The 20,169-nt window shown below is 40.5% G+C and overlaps 1 protein-coding gene across 1 annotated transcript; it reads right to left on the bottom strand.

Moving 5' to 3' along the window:
- Nucleotides 1-695: 695 nt before the first annotated feature.
- On the bottom strand, nt 696-16,976 carry LOC306932709 (myosin heavy chain, fast skeletal muscle-like). Its single transcript, XM_079514611.1, has 40 exons — nt 16,758-16,976; nt 16,533-16,676; nt 16,202-16,358; nt 16,085-16,112; nt 15,881-15,992; nt 15,669-15,761; nt 15,517-15,580; nt 15,277-15,375; nt 14,131-14,234; nt 13,833-13,971; nt 13,442-13,560; nt 12,056-12,205; nt 11,794-11,964; nt 11,244-11,431; nt 10,939-11,054; nt 10,623-10,687; nt 10,274-10,361; nt 9,698-9,815; nt 9,489-9,612; nt 9,256-9,392; nt 8,672-8,927; nt 7,504-7,746; nt 7,125-7,301; nt 6,751-6,896; nt 6,573-6,663; nt 6,096-6,485; nt 5,526-5,652; nt 5,256-5,374; nt 4,971-5,167; nt 4,433-4,616; nt 4,185-4,350; nt 3,917-4,041; nt 3,464-3,772; nt 3,155-3,358; nt 2,945-3,070; nt 1,556-1,726; nt 1,368-1,472; nt 1,152-1,247; nt 840-968; nt 696-731 (listed from the first exon to the last, which is right to left on the bottom strand). The coding sequence occupies exons 1-40, from the start codon at nt 16,962-16,964 to the stop codon at nt 711-713; spliced, it is 5,805 nt and encodes a 1,934-aa protein (XP_079370737.1). The 5' UTR covers nt 16,965-16,976; the 3' UTR covers nt 696-710.
- Nucleotides 16,977-20,169: the final 3,193 nt, after the last annotated feature.

Genomic DNA, 20,169 nt, shown 5'->3' with positions numbered 1-20,169 from the left:
AAACTTCACCACTTCTTTTTTTGTTTTTGGCTTTTGGCTAGGTGGCCCAGCCTTCATCCAATCAGGATAGAGAGGGGCCTTCCGCCAATCATGATCGAGCGGGGTCGGGCCTTGGTGTGTGTGCTGTTGGCCTGTTGCGTGTCCCCCCACTGTAGTGCGTGCATGTGCACTGCACATCTTTTTACCGGGAGGGACCGGGGGTTTTCTAAATCACTGAATTCTCATTTAAAATAAGATCTGGTTGCAAAAGGGGTGAAGTGGCCCTTTAATACAAGATAATTTATATGTTTGAGGTCGTAGCATTCGTCTCCCTGATCTTCTATTGAGACATTTAGATCAAGTCAAAGGTCACGTCTCAGCTAGACAGGATCTGATATGAATTTTGGTCAAGATTCAATTTATACCGAGCAAGCAGGCCAGCTCTATTAGATCAATGGTAACATTTCAGCACACCACACATTAAACTGGGTTCAAATATAGAAGAGGAAAGTTACATATAGTGCTGCTTTAAGTACATTTATTTATCCTTGCAATGGTTTTACAAAATAGTATATAGTGGACGTGTGAGTTAATTGAGACAAACCTGACAATACAAAGTGAAGTAATGAATACATTAAATGACACCTTTATTGAATACAATGGGTCATATTGTATGACTTTTTGAATGGGTCATATTTTATGAGTTTTTATGGTGAGTTGTATTGGAGAAGTTATTCAGCAGCCTCCTTTCCCTGTAAAATAGGAGCATGCTATTAGATATTCAACATGATTTATTTTGTTAAATCTTAGCCATCTTAGACAGCCAACATAATAAACCTTGATATTGCACATGTATTTACCTTAGAGTCACGACTTTTAGCTCTCATCTTGTTGACCTGGGATTCAGCGATGTCAGCACGCTCCTCTGCCTCCTCTAGCTCATTCTGAACCTTTCTGCACTTAGACAGGTGAGTGTTGGCTGCTTCCTCCTACAATATGATAGAGATGGTTCAAAGCCTCAATATTTGAAAAGAGCACCTTACAATTATAGTCCAAGCAAGACAATTTCATAAAAACTGTAAAGTGTGGTTGTGGCTAATGTTCATGTTAGTGTAATTATTTCACAACACTCTGCCCATGGCGAACACAACTAAAGATGTATATTGTCTTACCGCTTCCTCAGCCTGCCTCTTGTAGCCCTTCACCTTCATCTGCAGTTTGTCTACCAGATCCTGAAGCCTGGCAAGATTCTTCTTGTCCTCTTCAGTCTGAAGTGAGAGTGAATTTATGACATTTATAGATCTTTGTATTTGTATTTTGTAGTTCATGCAATCTATTAATTTAGTTAGTGGCATGATGGATATTTAAGTGAACATGATATACAGTACCTGGTATGTCAGCTCCTTCACTCTCCTCTCGTACTTGCGGACACCTTTAATAGCGTCTACTCCACCTCTCTGTGCAGTGTCGACCTCTCCCTCCAGTTCACGCACCTTCACAAAGGAAATATGCACTATGAAATGACTTATTCTTATTTCATTGACTATAAGCTGTGTTGAAGTAAACCACATCTTACCCTAGACTCCAGTTTCTGGAGCTGCTTCTTGCCTCCCTTCATAGCCAGGTTCTCAGCCTCATCCAGACGGTGCTGCAGGTCCTTGACTGTGACCTCCAGGTTCTTCTTCATCCTCTCCAGGTGAGAGCTGGTGTCCTGCTCCTTCTTCAGCTCCTCGGCCATCATAGAAGCCTGGAAAGAAGATAAAATGTACTTCATTGTCCCGCAAGGAAATAATCATGTCACTGCACACTTGACAAACATGGTACATAGATTACATTTATATAAATTCACATGTTGACTGCGAGAACAAATGTTGTAATATAACAGGTAATAATAGGGTAATAAACAGATACTAAGCGTGGTCATAAGACCAGAGGGAAACAACAACATCATAGGGGGCAAAATCTGTGAAAAACATGGGAATTATTTAAAATTATATTCTAAAAAAGTTAATTCTTTCAGCGCCATTGCTGTAGATGTAGGTCAATTGAAGCCTATTTTTTGATACAACGCTTACCGCCATTGCCGTTGATTAATGGCAATTGCGCTTTTATAGTGCATTCGATCGAGCCATAATGCTACTTACGTTAGCCGGTTAGCTAGCTATGTTGTTAGCACAGCACTGGATCGCCCATCTTAGATCGTCGTCGCCATAATAATCCATTCTATCTGTTTCTTTCAATCGCCTGTATCCCCTATTCCTTGTCCCAGATGACATTTTGGTCAAAACAACGTTTCTTTGACGGCACAGAGTCGACGATGTGGAGCTCTCCAGTGCCCCGGTTTGGATTCATATTGTAAACAACGCCTGTCCAGGCTCTGTTCAGCTTCCTAGGTTAATACTACTTCTGTTAGACTGGAAATGTGGCTTTTCAAAATAAGAGCTCGACTGGAAAAAATGCTGGCGTGAATTAGATCCTAATTTTTCAATAAATGCTAGTGCTGTAAGTGTTAATAATGGAGCTGGGAACTTCTCCTTTGGTCTACCCATTCCTGGGATATGTGAGAATGATCCAGTGGAAAAAAAAAAAAGCAAATCAAAAGCCCATTGTGGGATCACTCTCTCACTAAACACGGGTGAAATTCACCCGAACACTAATGCGAAAGAAAAGTAAAAAAAACAAAACAGGGATGTGGTCAGGGAAACAAACCTGCCCTCTATGATGTCACTGAGCATCATGAAGGTACAGTACTGAAAGAACTTCTGAACAGAAATAAAATGTATGTCGCCACCTCTGTGTCGACACCTCTGTGTTGCCAACACTTCTGTCACCACCTCTGTGTCGCCAAAACTTACGACACAAAGGAATGTGGGTGTGGAATTCTCTCAATTGTAATAATTAAGCATGCCATAAGGATCTCTAATTGTCCTGGTATATTGGATAAGAGGCAGAGCTCCTAACTTACATCAGTGATGGCTTTCTTGGCCTTCTCCTCAGCATTCCTTGCTTCTTGAACACTGTCATCCACTTCACCTTGGACCTGGATCAGGTCAGTTTCAAGTTTCTTCTTGGTGTTCACAAGGCTTGTGTTCTAAAATAAAGATTCAGTTTAGCAATACAAGTATGAATGAGTTGTATGTTAAAAATATGTTGTTGAGTATTTCCATTGACTTACCTGAGAGCCCAACAGTCCAGCGCGCTCACTGGCATCCACCAGTTCTTGCTCAGCCACTTTGCGGCCTCTCTCTGTCTGTTCCAGAGCCACTCTCAGCTCCTCGATCTCAGCGACCATTAGGCCGTTCCTACGCTCCACCATAGCAGCTTGCTCCTTGCTATCTTCTTGGCCTCTGCTAGCTTCATCAAGGTGCACTTGGGCATCCTAAAATAAATCACATTTGAGGTGGTCACGATAAGAGAAACATCAGAATGTGATTTGTTCAAAGCAGTTCCATTGTTTGAAGATCTGTCTAAATATGTTTTGCACCTTAAGCTGTCCCTGAACGTTCCTCAGCTGCTTCTGGGCCTCAGAAGCCTGGCGGTTGGCGTGACTCAGCTGAACCTCCATCTCGTTCAGGTCTCCCTCCATCTTCTTCTTGATTCTAAGGGCATCATTTCTGCTCCTGACCTCAGAGTCCAGAGTGCTCTGCATGGAGTCAACCACCCTCTGGCTGTTCCTCTTGATCTGCTCCATCTCTTCATCCTTCTCTGCCAGCTTCCTGTCCACCTCACCCTTGATCTGGTTGAGCTCCAGCTGGACACGGAGAATCTTGGACTCCTCGTGCTCCAGAGTACCCTGAAATGCAATACAGGATCAAAAGGTTGTAGGACTTTTTTAATATAACATCCATCATTATACTGCTACACTGTTTGAATGTAAAACATATTGAAAGAAAGAAAGAAAGAAAATACAGACATCTATAACCTAAAGTTTTAATACCTCTGCTTCCTCCAAGGCTGTCTGGATCTCTGACTTCTCTGTCTCTGTCTGCTTCTTGGACTTCTCCAGCTCATGGATGCTCTTTCCAGTCTCACCGATCTGTTCAGTCAGGTCTGAGATCTCCTCTGCAGTGGATTGAAAGTAATGAATCAGTCAGCAAATATTTTGTATTTGCATTTTAATAAAGTTGTAACCTGATCCACCATTTGATCGGTTGTTGTTTTTGTTTTTTTACTGTTGCTCTTGAAAGAATGATACGAAAACGTACGTTGCAGGTTCTTGTTTTCACGCTTCATGGTCTCCAGTTGGTCCAGAGACTCCTCGTAGGAATTCTTCATCTTAAACAACTCAGTGCTGAGAGAACGAGCCTCTTTCTGAGCTCCCTCCAGTTCTGCCTGTCCCTCTTCAAATTTCTGCTTCCATTCTGCCAGGACCTGCATACAATTTGTAAGGATTTGTCATTTACCCCACTTTAAGGACACAATAATTATTTTGTAATAATGTATGTCAAAGCACCTTATCGAAGTTCCTCTGTTTCTTGTCAAGATTGGCAGCCAAACCATTGGCCCTCTCCACATCAATCATGAGGTCTTCCACTTCACCCTGGAGTCTCTGTTTGGTCTTCTCCAAAGAGGCGCACTTGGAATTCACAGCCTCGATTTGCTCCTCAGCTTCCTGAAGACGCTGGGCGAGCTTCTTCCTGTTGATCAGTTTTTAATGGAATTCGATTATTGTGAGTGGTATGCATTTTGAGCTTGTACATCTGATAATTCCACTCTTTCCGAAAATGTTGGAAAAAATATGAACATTTTTTAACATTGAAATGATTATCACGATTTTGACGATTATGCCCATTTTTTCATTTTTATCTCAAGCTATTATCTCAGATAATTGCGATTGGGCGACAGGCCTAGTGGTACCTGACAGTGTGAAACCGAGCCCCCAGAGCATCTGTGAAACGCCAGTGAGCAACTTCTATTGAAATTAATACTGGGAGCGGGTCTGTCCGCTCTCTAGTTTATATAACTCTATGGTAAAAACACTGCTGACTTACTTGGCCTCCTCCAGCTCCTCAGTGCGTTGGACAGCATCAGTCTCATACTTGCTCCTCCACTGACACACCTCAGCGTTGGCCTTGGACATTCCACGCTGCAGCTCTGCCTTCGCCTCCTGCTCCTCCTCAAACTGCTCCCTCAGAAGGTCACAGTCATGGCGAGCTGATTGCACAGCATGAGCAAGGGCATTCTTTGCCTGTCAGAAGAAAATGGAAAAAAACAATGTCAGCTGAATGAAATGACAAAGAATATGAAACTAAAATAGAAAATAATCTGTTCCTCACCTTAACCTCCTCTTCAACAAGTCTCTTCAACTCCTCAATCTGTTGGGTGAAGGCCTGCTTGCCTCTTGTGAGCTGAGAGACCAGAGCTTCTTTCTCCTCCAGTTGACGACCAAACTCACCTAATTAGAAATTTGGATATTAATTTCAAACATATCATCGGTGGCTGGGATAACTGTTGATCAAAAGCATTATCTCTAATTATGGTCAATTTGTGCAAGTACCATCGACAAACCATGTAGTCAAATGATTTATGATTAAATGAACATTTACCGTTCTCTGTCAACAGTCTTGCTCTCTGAGCGCCGATATCATTGATCTGGCGAACGTTTTCATCACTCTTGGCCTTGATTTCACTAAGTTGGTCCTCAAGGGTGCGGCACATCTTCTCAAGATTTCCCTGGAAACGAGCATTATACATGTTCAATCATCTTTTTTTTCAGATAGGTTCATTGCTTCGATTTAAAGCAAAGCCAATCGATATAGTCTATATTTCAGCCCTCCGGTTTATAACTGTATGGTTTCCTTACCCATCACTGGGTTGCTTGGCCATCATTAGCTATGAGGAGAGAACAGCACTGCACTGTTTTTAAAGCCTTAAACACTTAACATTTGCCTAATTATCTTAACAGATTAATAACATTTAGAGTTTGCATACTCGTTCACAAGATTACTTGTATGAAACATTCCCACTGTTAAATCTGAGCTATAAAGACTGCCTTTCAATGCCCCACACATGTGGAACTATCAGTTTTAAAATTTGAGTATTTCATTTCACTTTAGTCACTTTAAACATGTTTGTTTGTCTCAAGAATGATATTATACCATGGCATTCCATCATACCTTTGCCTTAGCAACAGCCTCCATGTTGCTGGACAGGTCATCGATCTCCATCTTGTATTCACTCTTCTCCTTCTCCAGTTTCTGCTTGACTCTCTGGAGGTTGTCGATCTGTTCACCCAGTTCCGCCACGCTGTCGGCCTGTTTCTTACGGAGAGCAGAAGCAGTGGCCTCATGCTGCAGGGTGGACTCTTCAAGGTCACGACGCACCTTCTGGAACTCAGCCTCGCGCTTCTTGTTCATCTCGATCTGAGCGGCGGTGGCACCTCCAGCCTCCTCCAGCCTCTCACTGATCTCTTCAAGTTCCCTGGAGAGATCGGCTCTCTGCTTCTCCACTTTGGCACGAGCGGCACGCTCTGCCTCGATCTCCTCCTCCAGTTCTTCAATACGAGCCTTTCAAATGAATGATGTTAGATTAACATCTGAAAATAACCATTCACACTTACTTATTATTAATGATTTTACAGAAAATAAAAATACCTGGAGTTCTTTGATCTTCTTCTGCAGCTGGGCCCCCAAAGATTGTTCATCCTCAATCTTACTCAGAAGCTGGCTTACTTCAAAGTCCTTCCTGTTGAATACAGTCAATAGTCATATTTTAGCATCATTCTGCAGGTGGTTTCACTCCATGACATTTCATATTGTTGGTGCACATTACTTCTTTATCTTCTCGTCAGATTGCTGCTTGTCATTTTCCAGGTCCATGATGGATTCCTGGGCCAGTTTCAGATCACCCTCAAGCTTTCTCTTGGCTCTCTCCAGGTCCATGCGGAGCTTCTTCTCTTGCTCCAGAGAACCCTCCAACTGCACAACAATATATTGTTGTTGTTAATCAGTAAAACAATAAAAATATAATATTAAAGATGGAGTGCCGTGATATTTGTATCTTTTCCAGTTTTCTTTGTACACTTTTTTGAAAAAAAATTGTCCACCTCATATAATGATAATACCTGATGATTATGTTTTAGGGTGGAAAAAAATCACGACACCATCTTTAAATTCAAAACATCTGATTCCCTTTGGTAAACTCACATCGTCAACTTGCTGCTCCAGCTTGGTCTTGGCCTTGGTCAGAGTGTTGACTTTGTCCTCCTCTGCCTGCAGGTCATCCAGGGTTTGCTGATGGGCCTCTTGGAGGGCTTTTTTCTCCTTGGTCAGCTTAGCGACGCTCTCATCCTGAGACGCCATCTCCTCAGTCAGGTTCTTCACCTGATAGAAGCAAAACATAATGTGTTGTCATAGAATGGCTCAAATTCAATCAGTGCTTTTCAAAGTGGATTCCAGGGACTCTCAGGGTTCCTTTAGGGGAGGGGGGTTCTGAATTGACCCTTACAAGTCTGTAACTCTGACAGTATAGATTGACCCTTACAAGTCTGTAACTAGAGTGTATGATCTTGAGTATAATCTATACCTTGTTTTCAGTGGCATGTTTCTCCTTCTCCACTTTGGCCAAGGTGAGCTCCAGGTCATCAATGTCCTTCTTGAGCTCAGAGCATTCATCCTCCAGCTTTCTCTTCTTGGCAGTCAGTTCTGCATTGATCTCCTCCTCGTCCTCCAGTCTCTCGGTCGTCTCTTTGAGCTTTGCCTCCAACTGGATCTTACTTTTAATAAGACCTTCACATCTCTCCTCAGCATCATTCAGAGCCTCGTCTCCCTAGTTGTCAATGAAAATGAATTTGAAGAATGTCAAATTGGGTCAGGCCCTTGTACTGAACAGCCGTTCGACCACCAGGCATTCTCTACCATGGCAGAGAATGCCTGGTGGTCGACTCTACTTATACATTCTACTTTAGATAAAAGCTTTAAAGGGCAATATCACTTTGGTAGAGGTTTGGGTTGTGTATTTACCTTGTCATGATGTTATCCAAATGTGGACAAGAAATCAAAAAGAATTGCTCTAGCAATTAGAAATTGATCATTCTAAATATTCTCCTCATTGACTTACATTGTACACTGAAACAGCTCACAAAGTCACTGAAGGAGGAGAGGACACTGGAGCAGCACGGACATTTAGAGCCTTTTATTAGGTACTAGTATACAGAACGACTAACGTTTCGACCTACGCTCTCAAAGTCACTCTTTTAGTACGTAAACAAACAAACAAAGTTGATTCAGACAATATAGAGCATCACCAAACCCAGTTCTGTTAGGTTTTTTTTAATAAAAATTCCTGTTGATTTTGCCATTTTTATAGGAAGAAAACCCGGACTGGATCCGTGGATCCAGATCCAGATCTTCAAATAGTAAATTCAACAGGAAGTTAACATTATTATTAAAAACAAAAACGGTACTGGGTTTGGTGATGCTCATATTGTCTGAATCAATTTTTTTTGTGTTCATTTAAAAGAGTGACTTTGAGAGCTCTTTCAGCGTACACTGTAAGTCAACGAGGAGAATATTTTGAATTATCAATTTCTAATCAATGGAGCAATTATTTTTGATTTCTTGTCCACCTTTGGAGTTACATCATGGCAACGTAACTATACAACTCAAACCTAAAAAAAAAGTAGTCTTGCCTTTTAAGATGATAAACAATATGAAATATTAGCAACATTTCCTGTACAAGTGTAGCTACTTACTGATGCCGATGCCGATGCAAGGTTATTCTTCTCCTGCACCGCAGCTATCAATTTCTCTTCCAGTGTCTTCTTCAAGGCCAGGGCAGTGGCCAGGTCAGTCTTCATCTTTTCATAGTTCTCCTTCATGTTCTGCAGCTCCTTCTCAGTCTCAGCACTCTGCAAGAGAGGCTTGATCTTGTAGTAGACCATCATCCATGGCCAGTGTTTCACATTGACGAATGAGCGCAAGTTGAACTGGATGGTGTAAATGGCCTCTCTGTGGACAACAGTGGATCATGATTGAAATGCAGATTGAGGGTTTCCATGTAATACGCCTGCAGGCTGTTATTATATAATTGTGTCATTATAGTTGTACTATTGTTGTTGTTATTATTGCTGTTGGTATTATTGTTTTTAACTGCCGCAATGTAAATGCAGGATGACCCCCCATGCTATATCCTGATTCTGCTCGAGGTTTCTTCTGCTGTTTATTAAGGAGATTTTTCCTTGCCACCATCATCAAAAGCTTGCTCTGCAATTTTTGCTATTTTATTATAGTGATTTGACACTTTATTTCTTTTATTGAATAGATGTTTTCAAAGTACCTCCTAGCCGTCATCTTGACAAACTCCTTCCTCATGAGGTAAGCTCGTGCGAGTGCCTGAGTCATGCCGACCAGAGCAGCCAGCTTTTCATCTCGCATCTCTTCAAGGACACCCAGCAGACCAGCTTTGAAGAACACCTGAATACAATGTCACAAACACTGTAACTAAACAACCATAAAAACAATTTTTTGTCCTCTGTCCATAATGTTAAACCAGATTGGGAGTGTGTTTACCTTGGTGTGTCCGAACCTGTACTCATCAACAGGTACGTCAATGGACCCAAGCAGCTTCTCAGATGCCTTCTTGTTGTCCATGAACGCGCCTTCGGGACATGCGCTGGCGTTCAGTACTTTGTATCTGTTTTGCAGAAGTTCATGGTCATTTTGCATGCCTCCCGTTAATAAGTTTGGAACTAAAAGCTGCTGGAAAAAGGAATTGATACCTCTGCTTGAAGTCAGCATAGGGGATTCTGCTTGGGAAGCCCTTTCTACAAATTCTGATGCCCTCCAGCACACCATTACACCTCAGCTGGTGGATGACCAGGAAGTTCTCCATCAGTCCTGTAAATATGTTGCTTCATTATTATTACAACAAAATAGTTACGCACTGGCCAAAGTTGCATTTAATGAGTCAAAACTAGTCAACCAAAATACAAACATACAAAAGAATGTCATTTGCATAGGGAGATCTTATATTTTAAGTGTATTCTGTGTTGTACCCATATATGTCAGCATTTGCTATAATTGTCTGGGCAAAGGGCCCTAGAGCTAAAGCAAATTGTGAGGACAGTGTCTGGTTAGTCAGTCTCATAGCTGCAGTGGGGTTGCTGTACAATAGCCTAATCCATGTAATGAACCTATCTCCAATGTAAAAAGAAATCCATCACTGAGAACAAGTACGAATATTCCACCTGGTCGAAAGCCTTTTCCGCATCCTGGCTTAGTACTACACGCCAAGGTCTTCCTTGGGGCCTCTAGGAGAGAATTGATAAGGCGTCAAATGTTTCTTTTCTGTTTACCTGGACACTTGGACTCGTTGGGAATCAGGCAACGCACAAAGTGAGGATGTGTGCTCCTCAAGTTGGTCATCAGCAACTGCAAGTTTGCCTATTGAGACATAAAGGTTTATAATTAGTCAAAAGTAATAGAATGTTGTACTTTTTCTTCCACTATAATTATTTGAACTCTTTAGATACTACTTACTTTGCAGATTTAGATTGTTTTCAAAACATACTTTAACGACATAAACCCTATTTTAAACTTTAATTCCAACATTTAAAGACTATTTCTTACATGGATATAATGTTGATAATAATAACGCTTCATTCTTACAGGGATATATGTTGATAATAATAAAGATATTCTTACCCTGAAAGCACTAGACACAGTCTGCATGGAACCACCCTTCTTCTTGCCTCCCTTCTGCATCTTATCTGTTTATATTAGAATCATGAGTTATCATTAGTTATATAGAATGAAAATGCTTCCCTTCTTGTCAGATTCTGAATGTTTATAGTATTGATATAACAATACCTTCAGGCTCAGGTGGGGGATAGAACACACATTATATTATTGTCCTATATTAATTTGTTGATGTCCCGCCCCCTCAGTGTTCCTATGGGGTACAGCCATAACTCCAGTTCCCAATATGCTAAATGCTCCAAACCAATTGTAATAAACATACCTTCAGGCTCAGGTGGGGGATATAACATACAGAGCAGCTTCACTGAAGACTTCTGGTACAGCTGACACACAGAGTCGTTGAGAGGATCCTTGTTCTTCTCTAGCCATCCTGTGATGCTGTTGATTGATTGATGGATTGATTGAATACTTTATTAACAGTTTTTTAACAAAAGCCTATCACTTGTTTCCATTGGGGTCCTCCATACTCAATTCATCAAAAACTGTAGTCCACAGTTCCGGTTATATTATATATAATGTATAATTATATATACAGTACATATAGGCATACTATAGGGTTCTGTTCACCTGTAGTCCACAGTTCCAGCATAGTGGACCAGGGAGAAGTGAGCCTCACCCTTGCCTTTACCAGGCTTGGGTTTCTCAAAGGCCTTGTTCTTCCCCAGATGCAGGTCAATCAACTTCTCTGCAAAACTTTTGTCTGTAGCTTTTGGGAACATGCACTGCTCTTCAAGGCTGGAGAAGATGCCCAAGGGCTTTGGGAAGGAGACAAAAGAGACAAATCAACAAAAGCTTAGTGCCAATGACCAAAAAATATGTGTGTGTGTGTGTGTGTGTGTGTGTGTGTGTGTGTGTGTGTGTGTGTGTGTGTGTGTGTGTGTGTGTGTGTGTGTGTGTGTGTGTGTGTGTGTGTGTGTGATGTCCATTAAAGCACAAAATAATTGTATACCTTCAATGAACGCAATGCTGACACCTAAGTCCATAGCAATACATAATAATATAATACGCTATACTAATAATAATTCTATACCTTCTCAATCAGCTCAATGCAACAGTGTATGTATTTCATTCTCAATCAGCTCAATTGCAGACAGCCAAGTCCATGTACAGTACCTACCTTCTCAATGAGCTCAATGCAGATAGCCAAGTCCATGCCGAAGTCAACGAGATCCCAGGGAATTCCCTCTTTCATGTATTCTTCTTGTTCCAGAACAAACATGGTGTGGTTGAAAAACTGTTGCAGTTTCTCATTGGTGAAGTTGATGCACAGCTGCTCCAGGGTGTTGAACTGTGAGGAAATATCATTAGCCCAATCTCTTGTAAATGTGTAACTGTGACAAAAATATTTAGTCTCCAACTTAAAACAAGTCCATGCTTACATCAAAGATTTCAAAACCAGCGATGTCCAGCACACCAATGTAGTAGTTTCTCGGCTGCTTGGTGTCCAGCATCTCGTTGATCCTAATGACCATCCACAAGAACAGCTTCTCATAGATGGACTTGGCCAAGGCACTGACTGAGTTCATTGTCTAAGGAAAAAGGAACATTATAGTGAGTTACACAATTTAAGCAATTTTAGCCTTTGCATAAGCCTGCAAGGTTTTCAAGGCTAGGCCAAGTGCTACGGGCTAGGGTGGAGTCTGAAGAGGTGAATCTTCAGATTACGGTGGAAGATTCAGAGTTTGTCTGCAGATCTAACTGCAATGGAAAGTTTATTCCACAAATTTGAGAGCCCGAGTGCGTTAGGGAAGGTTGACAGCTTCCCTGTGTTAGCTGATCTGAGTGAGCGGGATGGGTTTTGGGGTTGGATACACAATAGGGTATGCACATGCATAAAGTGAATGGCAAATTCACAAATACAACTTCTCTATTTGGATGTATGGGCTGTCAAGGCCAGAAAGAAATGTTTTTTTAAATGATTTGTTTTTTGCTTTTTTGCCTTTATTGATAGATACAAGTGAAGATGGACAGGGAAGAGGGAGAGAGAGACCGGGAAAAACATGCACCAAACGTCGTCATGAACGGGACTCAAACACACAACCCACTACGGGCAGAGCCTATATATGTGGCATGCGCCTGTCCTGGACCACTAGGCCAGCAGGCGCCAAACATGTCAGTAGAGGTACTTGGAACTGCACATGTTTCTGCAGTGTGCTGTTGTTTTTGTAGCAAAAATGCAGGGCAAAGGTTTTTCCTTGGCCTCTAGGGAGTGTGCATTCAAAGTTTTAAGCAAATCGGTGCAGTTACCTGTAAAAATGCCAATCGGCCTGTTATAGTGCCACCATGAGGCTGATTTGAATTTTTTCAAGTGGCGTTACTTCCTCGGCTGTGTGGGAATATGCGTGCAAAATTTCACAGAAATTGCACACTGCGTTCATATGCATTTTGTTCAGTTGAATGGATATAGAGATACTGTGTACCGGTTTGCATGATGTTTGGACAAATCTGTAGGACTAGGAGTGATATCAAAACATGTGTTTTGCAAAAATCGACCTCCTGGTGGCGCGCCGATTACGCCGATCTGAAAGATTTGGGGCAGAGGTTCTGCTCTGGGATCCACCGATCCAGGGAGTGTGCATGCACAGTTCGCGGCCAAACAGTGCCTGAGATTAGCTGACACAGACACACACAAACAGGCACACAGACCGACGGACATGGTGCAAAACATAATCTCTGCCTCGCCTTCAGCCTGGCTGAGACAATAATGTTGGAGCTTATAAGGTGTGTATGAAATCAGAACATGGAAATAATGTAACTTTACTCACCTGTGGCACAGTTTGTCCTTTAGTGACATATTCATTTCCCACTTTAACTCTGGGGTAGCAGTATGCCTTAAGCATATCCGCTGAGTTCAGACCCAACAGGTAGCAGATCTTGTCAGACACTGAAATGATCATACAATTTGCAATTTACGATTCAGGCATTTAGCAGACGCTTAATCCAGAGTGCGATTTTAGCAAGGTAAACACAATTGGTAATACATTGAATGCATACAGCTAGTAATCTAGGACCATATAGGTAAACCAAATAACCTTCAGTATAAACAGTATAATATAAATAAATAATGACAATATATTGAAAATATATTTAGCTTAGTTCTTTTGAAATATAAATAAATACAAGACTATCACATTTGTTGTTGAAGATGCAATTTACCCTCCGTGCCGTCTGGCTCCGCCTGTTCCTCACGCTGCTTCTGTTTGAAGATCAACGTTCCATGATGCATCACTGCACCGGTGAACTTGTAGATGCACGCTTTCTCCTCAACATTGAAGCCCAGGATGCCAATAGCATCCTGAAGATTGAGATTAAGCATTATATTAGCAATCCAGTTTAAATAGGATTATTTTGGGAGGTCATGGCCTGAAAACCACTGCTTTACAAAATGTATTTTGCAGAGCAACTGACTGCAATGCACAGTGAGTATTAGAAATGTAAAATAATGTCCATTTACATCTGTAGCCTCCAACTCGACTTTGTCATCAATGCTGGCCACAGTGATCTGACCCATGCTGATCAACGGGAAGTCGTATGGGTTGTTGGTGATGAGACAACTTTCTGAGAAGGGATTAAAAAAAGTGTGAACATGTGTTTCTATTCATTAGTGTGGTTCAACCAGACTAGTAATAGTAACACTTTTTTTTTTACTTCTTTCTAGAGTAACCCTAAACTTTGCTTCACTACTAATCCCACAGTTTTGATGGCACGCACTTGACCGGCTTCATCGGGAATCGTGTGCTTGTATTTTGTTAAGAGAAATGTTGTATAGTTTAATTGATATTAATGTATTCGTGCATTACATTTCCCCATTGACATGAATCAGAAAATTCGAAAAGTCACGTTCAAGTATTTTTTCCATAAGGGCTATAGTTACAAAACTAGGAGGGCAGGTTCATAATACTTATTAAAATGAATGAACTTATAATTATATTGGTCGGCTATATTGTGGCGCTATAACAGCCCACTTTATGTTTTGGCTTATAACTCTTGAACCGTAGGTCGTAACATTTTTCCCTGGATTCCGTGGGTCATGACGCATCTCCCCATATAGGCCACGTCAGGATAGATTTTCCGCCATTTAGAATTTTCTCCAAAACACACTTTTTGCTCCTCCTGAGTCCTACAGATTATGTCCAAATATCACAAATATCTATACACATGATCTCCGGACCTATCCGATTAAAACAGCACAGACATAATTTTTATAGTGCGTATCGTGAGGCCGTAATCGTCGTCCAAAGTAAGTGGGAGGGGCCTATTTTACAACGTCCAATCCATCCCAAATTTAAATCACATGTCACGGGTGGTTTAATCAACCCAGAGCAAAAAGCAATTCCATTTTCATCCACAGGTGGTGCCGCAAATGCAAAAGAAAAAAAAAAACATTTGTTGAAGAAATTTTATTTTTGGGGGGATAAATCCCCTCCCCAAATTATTTCCACATGATCACAGGGGTGACTTGACATTGTAATTGGCTAGAATAATTAGTGGGAGGGGCCTATGTAACCGATTGCGGCAACCACACTTTGCAATTTTTCAAAATTGCGACTTTTCTAGTTAATTTATGTTCTCACTGCATCATCAGTATAATTCCACTTACCAATAATCCCAGGTATGTGGTCGGTCATCATCTGGAAGAATATATGGTAACCTCTCTCTAGAGGAAGCTGGTAGGTCACTCTAGACTTCTCCAGCAGATCTATATGGGTTGTACAACATAATTAATAATAATAATAATAATAGTAATAATAATAATAATAATAATGGGTTGTACATAAGTCAAAATGTAATCCTCAAATTAACAAATATATAATTTCTCATCTCTGAACTTCATACTTACATGTCTCAATATCAGCACTGGCCAATTTACCCGCACTGTTGAAATGGATTCTGATGAATTTACCCTGTTTGATATAGCACAATTAGTTGCATCCGTCTACATTGTGGAATTATTGCAGGTTTACCCATAAAATGTCATTATTTTACACTTACAAAGCGAGATGAGTTGTCATTCCTCACAGTCTTGGCATTACCATAGGCCTCCAGCAAGGGATTGGCTGCAATAATCTGATCCTCCAGTGACCCCTAGAATGTTTTAGACATTTTGGTCTGAATTATTTTAAATTGAATTGCTATATTTCATATAAATGCTTTATGTTCCAAAACATTTTTGTTAAAGTTAAAAACATATACATATACAGTACCTTAATTTTACCACCATCGGCCGCCGATTTCTCTCCACTAGCAGTCGCTGCTGTTGCAAAGTACTGGATGACACGCTTGGTGTTCACAGTCTTCCCAGCACCGGATTCTCCACTGGTTATAAAAGCATACATTCAGAGAAATGCACTTAGTGAATTTGTGTACAATGTTCTTTTTTTAATGCCTAGTAGATGATGGAAACTTACGTGATCAGGACAGACTGGTTTTCTTTATCTGTAATGTAAAGCACATATTTTTTTAGTCATGGATATACAGCACAAACTCATTATGTATTTGTTTACATTGTCCTGACTAGTACGTACCCATCAGCATGAACTGAAAGGCGTTGTCAGAGACAGAGTAGATGTGGGGTGGAGCCTCAATACGCTTCTTGCCTCTGTAGGCATTTACAACCTCCTGGTCATACACTGGGAGCCACTTGTAGGGGTTCACAGTTGCACAGAACAAGCCAGAGTAGGTCTGAAGGGGAGAAGAGAGAGAACATTAACATTGAACATAACTTCAGAACCATGAGTTGTTTGCATTTGTTTTTCTACGGTTTTTCATTTGATGATATAATTTGTACGCTGTGTTTGTGTTTTTCTTTCTTTGACAGGTGAAATAATGTACTGCTCAACATGTAGAAAAGCTTACATAGATCATCCATGCTGCATAACGCTCTTTGAGGTTATACAGGACAGTGGCTTCAGTGAGGTGGGTCATCATGGCCATGTCCTCAATCTTGTCATACTTGGGAGGGTTCATAGGGGTGACATCCGCCTCAGGGACAGTTCTTTTCTAAAAAAGAAAAAGCACAACTTCAGAATGTAATGTGATTACAGTTGTACTGTGCCACTATTTGATTTTAGATACACCTACTTCTTTCTTGTCCAGCGTTTCCACGGTGACTTTGTCACCATCCTTGCTTATAATCTTACACTTGAGGTATAGCTCTCCCTTATCAGCCACATATGACATAGTTTTGGCATCAAAGGGCGCACTTTGAGCTTCCATTCTCTCCTTCTCTGGCTTACGGAGATAAATGGCGGCAGAGCCATACTGCTTCATCTCTTCGTCCGTACTCATGGTGGCGGCTTTCTGTAGACATTTGAGAAGAGGAGAAGCAAGCACTCAGTCGAGTAGTTCACAATATAAGAATATCGGGTAGTCTATAGAAAGGAATTCCAGCATTAACTTTTTATCCATTTAGGATTCTTTGTTTATTAAAGGTTTACCCCCAGCAGCAGCAACAAACGGACGTTTCAGCCCATTGGCCTTCCTCTGCTTATTTTATATTTATTTTACGCTGAGGAAGGCCTACGGGCCTTGTTGCTGCTACTGGGTGTGAACCTGTAATATACAAAGAACTAGAAAAAGTGCCCTTCTGGGCACAGGTCTCCACCAGGAGGATAGGAGTGTGTGTGATGTTTGGCAAAATGTTTAGGAGTAATATAAACATGTTTTTTTGTTTGTTTGTTTTTTGCAACAATTTTCTTCATTTTGTAGAGGATAGAATTCTGGATGAGCAGGACATGTGCAGCATTTTGTACAAAACGCCGAACGGGCCACTCGCTCTCACATGACTACAGAGATCATGTGTACCGATTTGCGTGAGATTTGGATGAAATCTGTGCGACTAACATAAACAATGTGTTTTGCAGAAATCGGCCTCATGGTGGCGCTAGAACCGGCAGATGTGGAGGGATGCAAGGAAAATGTTTTTCCATGGCCTCTAGGGTGTGCACATACATAAGTTGCATACAGATCGATGCAGTTATAGGTAAAAACAGGAATTGCCCTGTTATAGCGCCACCGTGAGGCTGATTTGGAAAAAAATAAGTGGCATGTCATCCTCGGCCTAGTGGAAATGCCTTTCTACAGACAATAGATGGTGTTGACGCCTTTGCCGTCTTGACATCTGAGCAGATCATTGTAGGACTATGCTAGGTTTAATAGAAAAATTATGAACACTCACTTTTCCCCTCTACCAGTAGCAGTGAAACCTTGAGTGCAGTACAAGTCCTAATTTGGGGGAAAAACATAATTTTGAGGACATTAACATGAGTTTAGTAATATGAATCCTATTGTTCATTCTTGCCGCACAGCACTTCATGAGAGACATTTTCAAATTACTCATTAGTTCCACATCTGAAAAGAGTGATCCATTCCATCCAATATTATCACTGCATGCAATGAAATTAAATTATGCTTGCCCATTCAGTTCTTTTCATTTGTTTGTTTGTTTGTTTGTTATTTTTCTTGTTTTTTGTTTTGTTTTGTACTGAGGCAATGCTAGACTTTTTTTCTCCGTTTCTAATACACTTTAATTCCATTGTATGAATTAAGGTTACATTCAGAGGTGCATGGGTGTACACTAGCCAAACTGTACTCAAGTAAAATAATAATAATAATAATAATAATAATAACAATAATAATAATAATAACTCCAGTAGCTGACATTACATGCAATGCAATAGTAATTATTATTATTACTAATTAGTACTAATATAAACTAAATATAAAATAATTAATAAAAGCAAATTCCAATCTGGCCTAAACCACAATTACAAATAAAAGACTATACAGTCAATGATTTAAATCTGTACATTGTAACATCAATTATGCTGTCCACTATGTGGACTATGCTGTCCACTAAGTGGATCATGTTTGTAGCTATGTGGTATGTAAGGAGTCATATAAATGAAATGTCTGACATGTCTGGTTTATATGACTAGGATTAGATCTCATCTCTAAAACATTTATATGACTATGCATAGCTTAGATATCTAACATATTAGTAGGACGACTGTATGAAAGACAGATGAAGTCTCACTCACCAGATGAAACGCGGAACACCTCTGCAGTGGGTCCGTGTCAACAGGCTCAGCAGGCTTATATGAGTTTCAATTGCATGCTATGCAGAAAGTAAAAGTAGGAATGGCCTTGAATGGTTCTTCCTTCTTGTTGACATTGCAATAGCATCCTTATAGTCCAACCATTCCCATGACACTGGATAGTGCATCTTGGAGGTGCATCAACTTTATGACCATGCCAGTGGCTCTGATATAAAAATAGCATAATTGGCAGGGTGGTGGGGTGCCTGTTTTGGTATAATCATCACAGCATGACTTGTCAGATACATTATTTTAATATTCATTGAGGAAAGTAAATACGTAAATGTGTTGAGAATTGCAAATACTCCACTTAAGTAAAAGTACCTCAAAATTGTCCATTAATTGAGTAAATGTAATTAGTTACTTTACACCACTGGTATTTCCATTGTATACTTCACACTTCTACTGCACTTAGTTTTGGGGGTTTGATGTTATTTTTTAGTCACAGTTCAGATTTAGGTTATATGTCCTGATGTCAGATGTCTTAATGGCACTGGCTTCAATGTAGGAGCAGCACTGGCACTTGATCACTCAACCTCCAGCCCATTAACGTGTCTCACCTAACGCAATTTATATTCCTTGTGCTCATCACATTTCAGCATTACATTTCACCAAAAATGCATTCGTTAACAGACACCTTCCATGTTTAATTGCAAACACAGCTTCTCTCACACAGCTGATACAGTCCAAGTTTGTTGTCACTCACAGCTTGCCTATATAAAATCAAGCAGGTACAAATTGCCTAAACCCAAATCTAGTGTGTAATGAATAGACCAGTGGTTCTCAAACTGTGGGTTGGGAGCCCAAAGGGGGTCCCCAAATGATTACTGGGAGATTTGCTTACTGTGCAACATTGTTTGTTCTCACTCAACAGTAGTTAAGTATATGCAGGGTATCTGCACATTTTTAAAGTGACAATTTAAGGTCTTTAAAGTATCAAAAGTAATAACTATATTATAAAAATAAAACCATTGGTCAAATAGTCAAATGATCTAAGAAAGAGGGACATTTTTTGTTGATCGGCTATTTTCACAATATATCTGTGAAACCGAGTGCTGAGCAGCAGTGGTGTACAGTAAGTACATTTAATTTGTTATTGTACTTAAAGGGCCACTTGACCCCTTTTGCACCCAGATCTTAATGATGTTTAGGACACAAGAAACACTTTCCTGGGGTTTTTATGTGTGTACTATGTGTTTTTAGATATCATTAGATGTCATGACGCCATGTTCATGACCAAAATTGGTGAAATCTCCCTTTAAAGATGGAGCGCTCTGATTCCCTGATCAAATAAGTGTTAAAATTCAGTTTTTATGTGGCCACACCCACCAGTTTATCAGAAAGAAACCAGAAATACACATGGAAGACATATTTGAATATTAAAACCACACCTGGGT

This window comes from Electrona antarctica, assembly GCF_951216825.1.
Source record: "Electrona antarctica genome assembly, chromosome: 11".
Lineage (NCBI taxonomy): Eukaryota > Metazoa > Chordata > Actinopteri > Myctophiformes > Myctophidae > Electrona > Electrona antarctica.
This window is presented reverse-complemented; position numbering and strand designations above follow the sequence as displayed.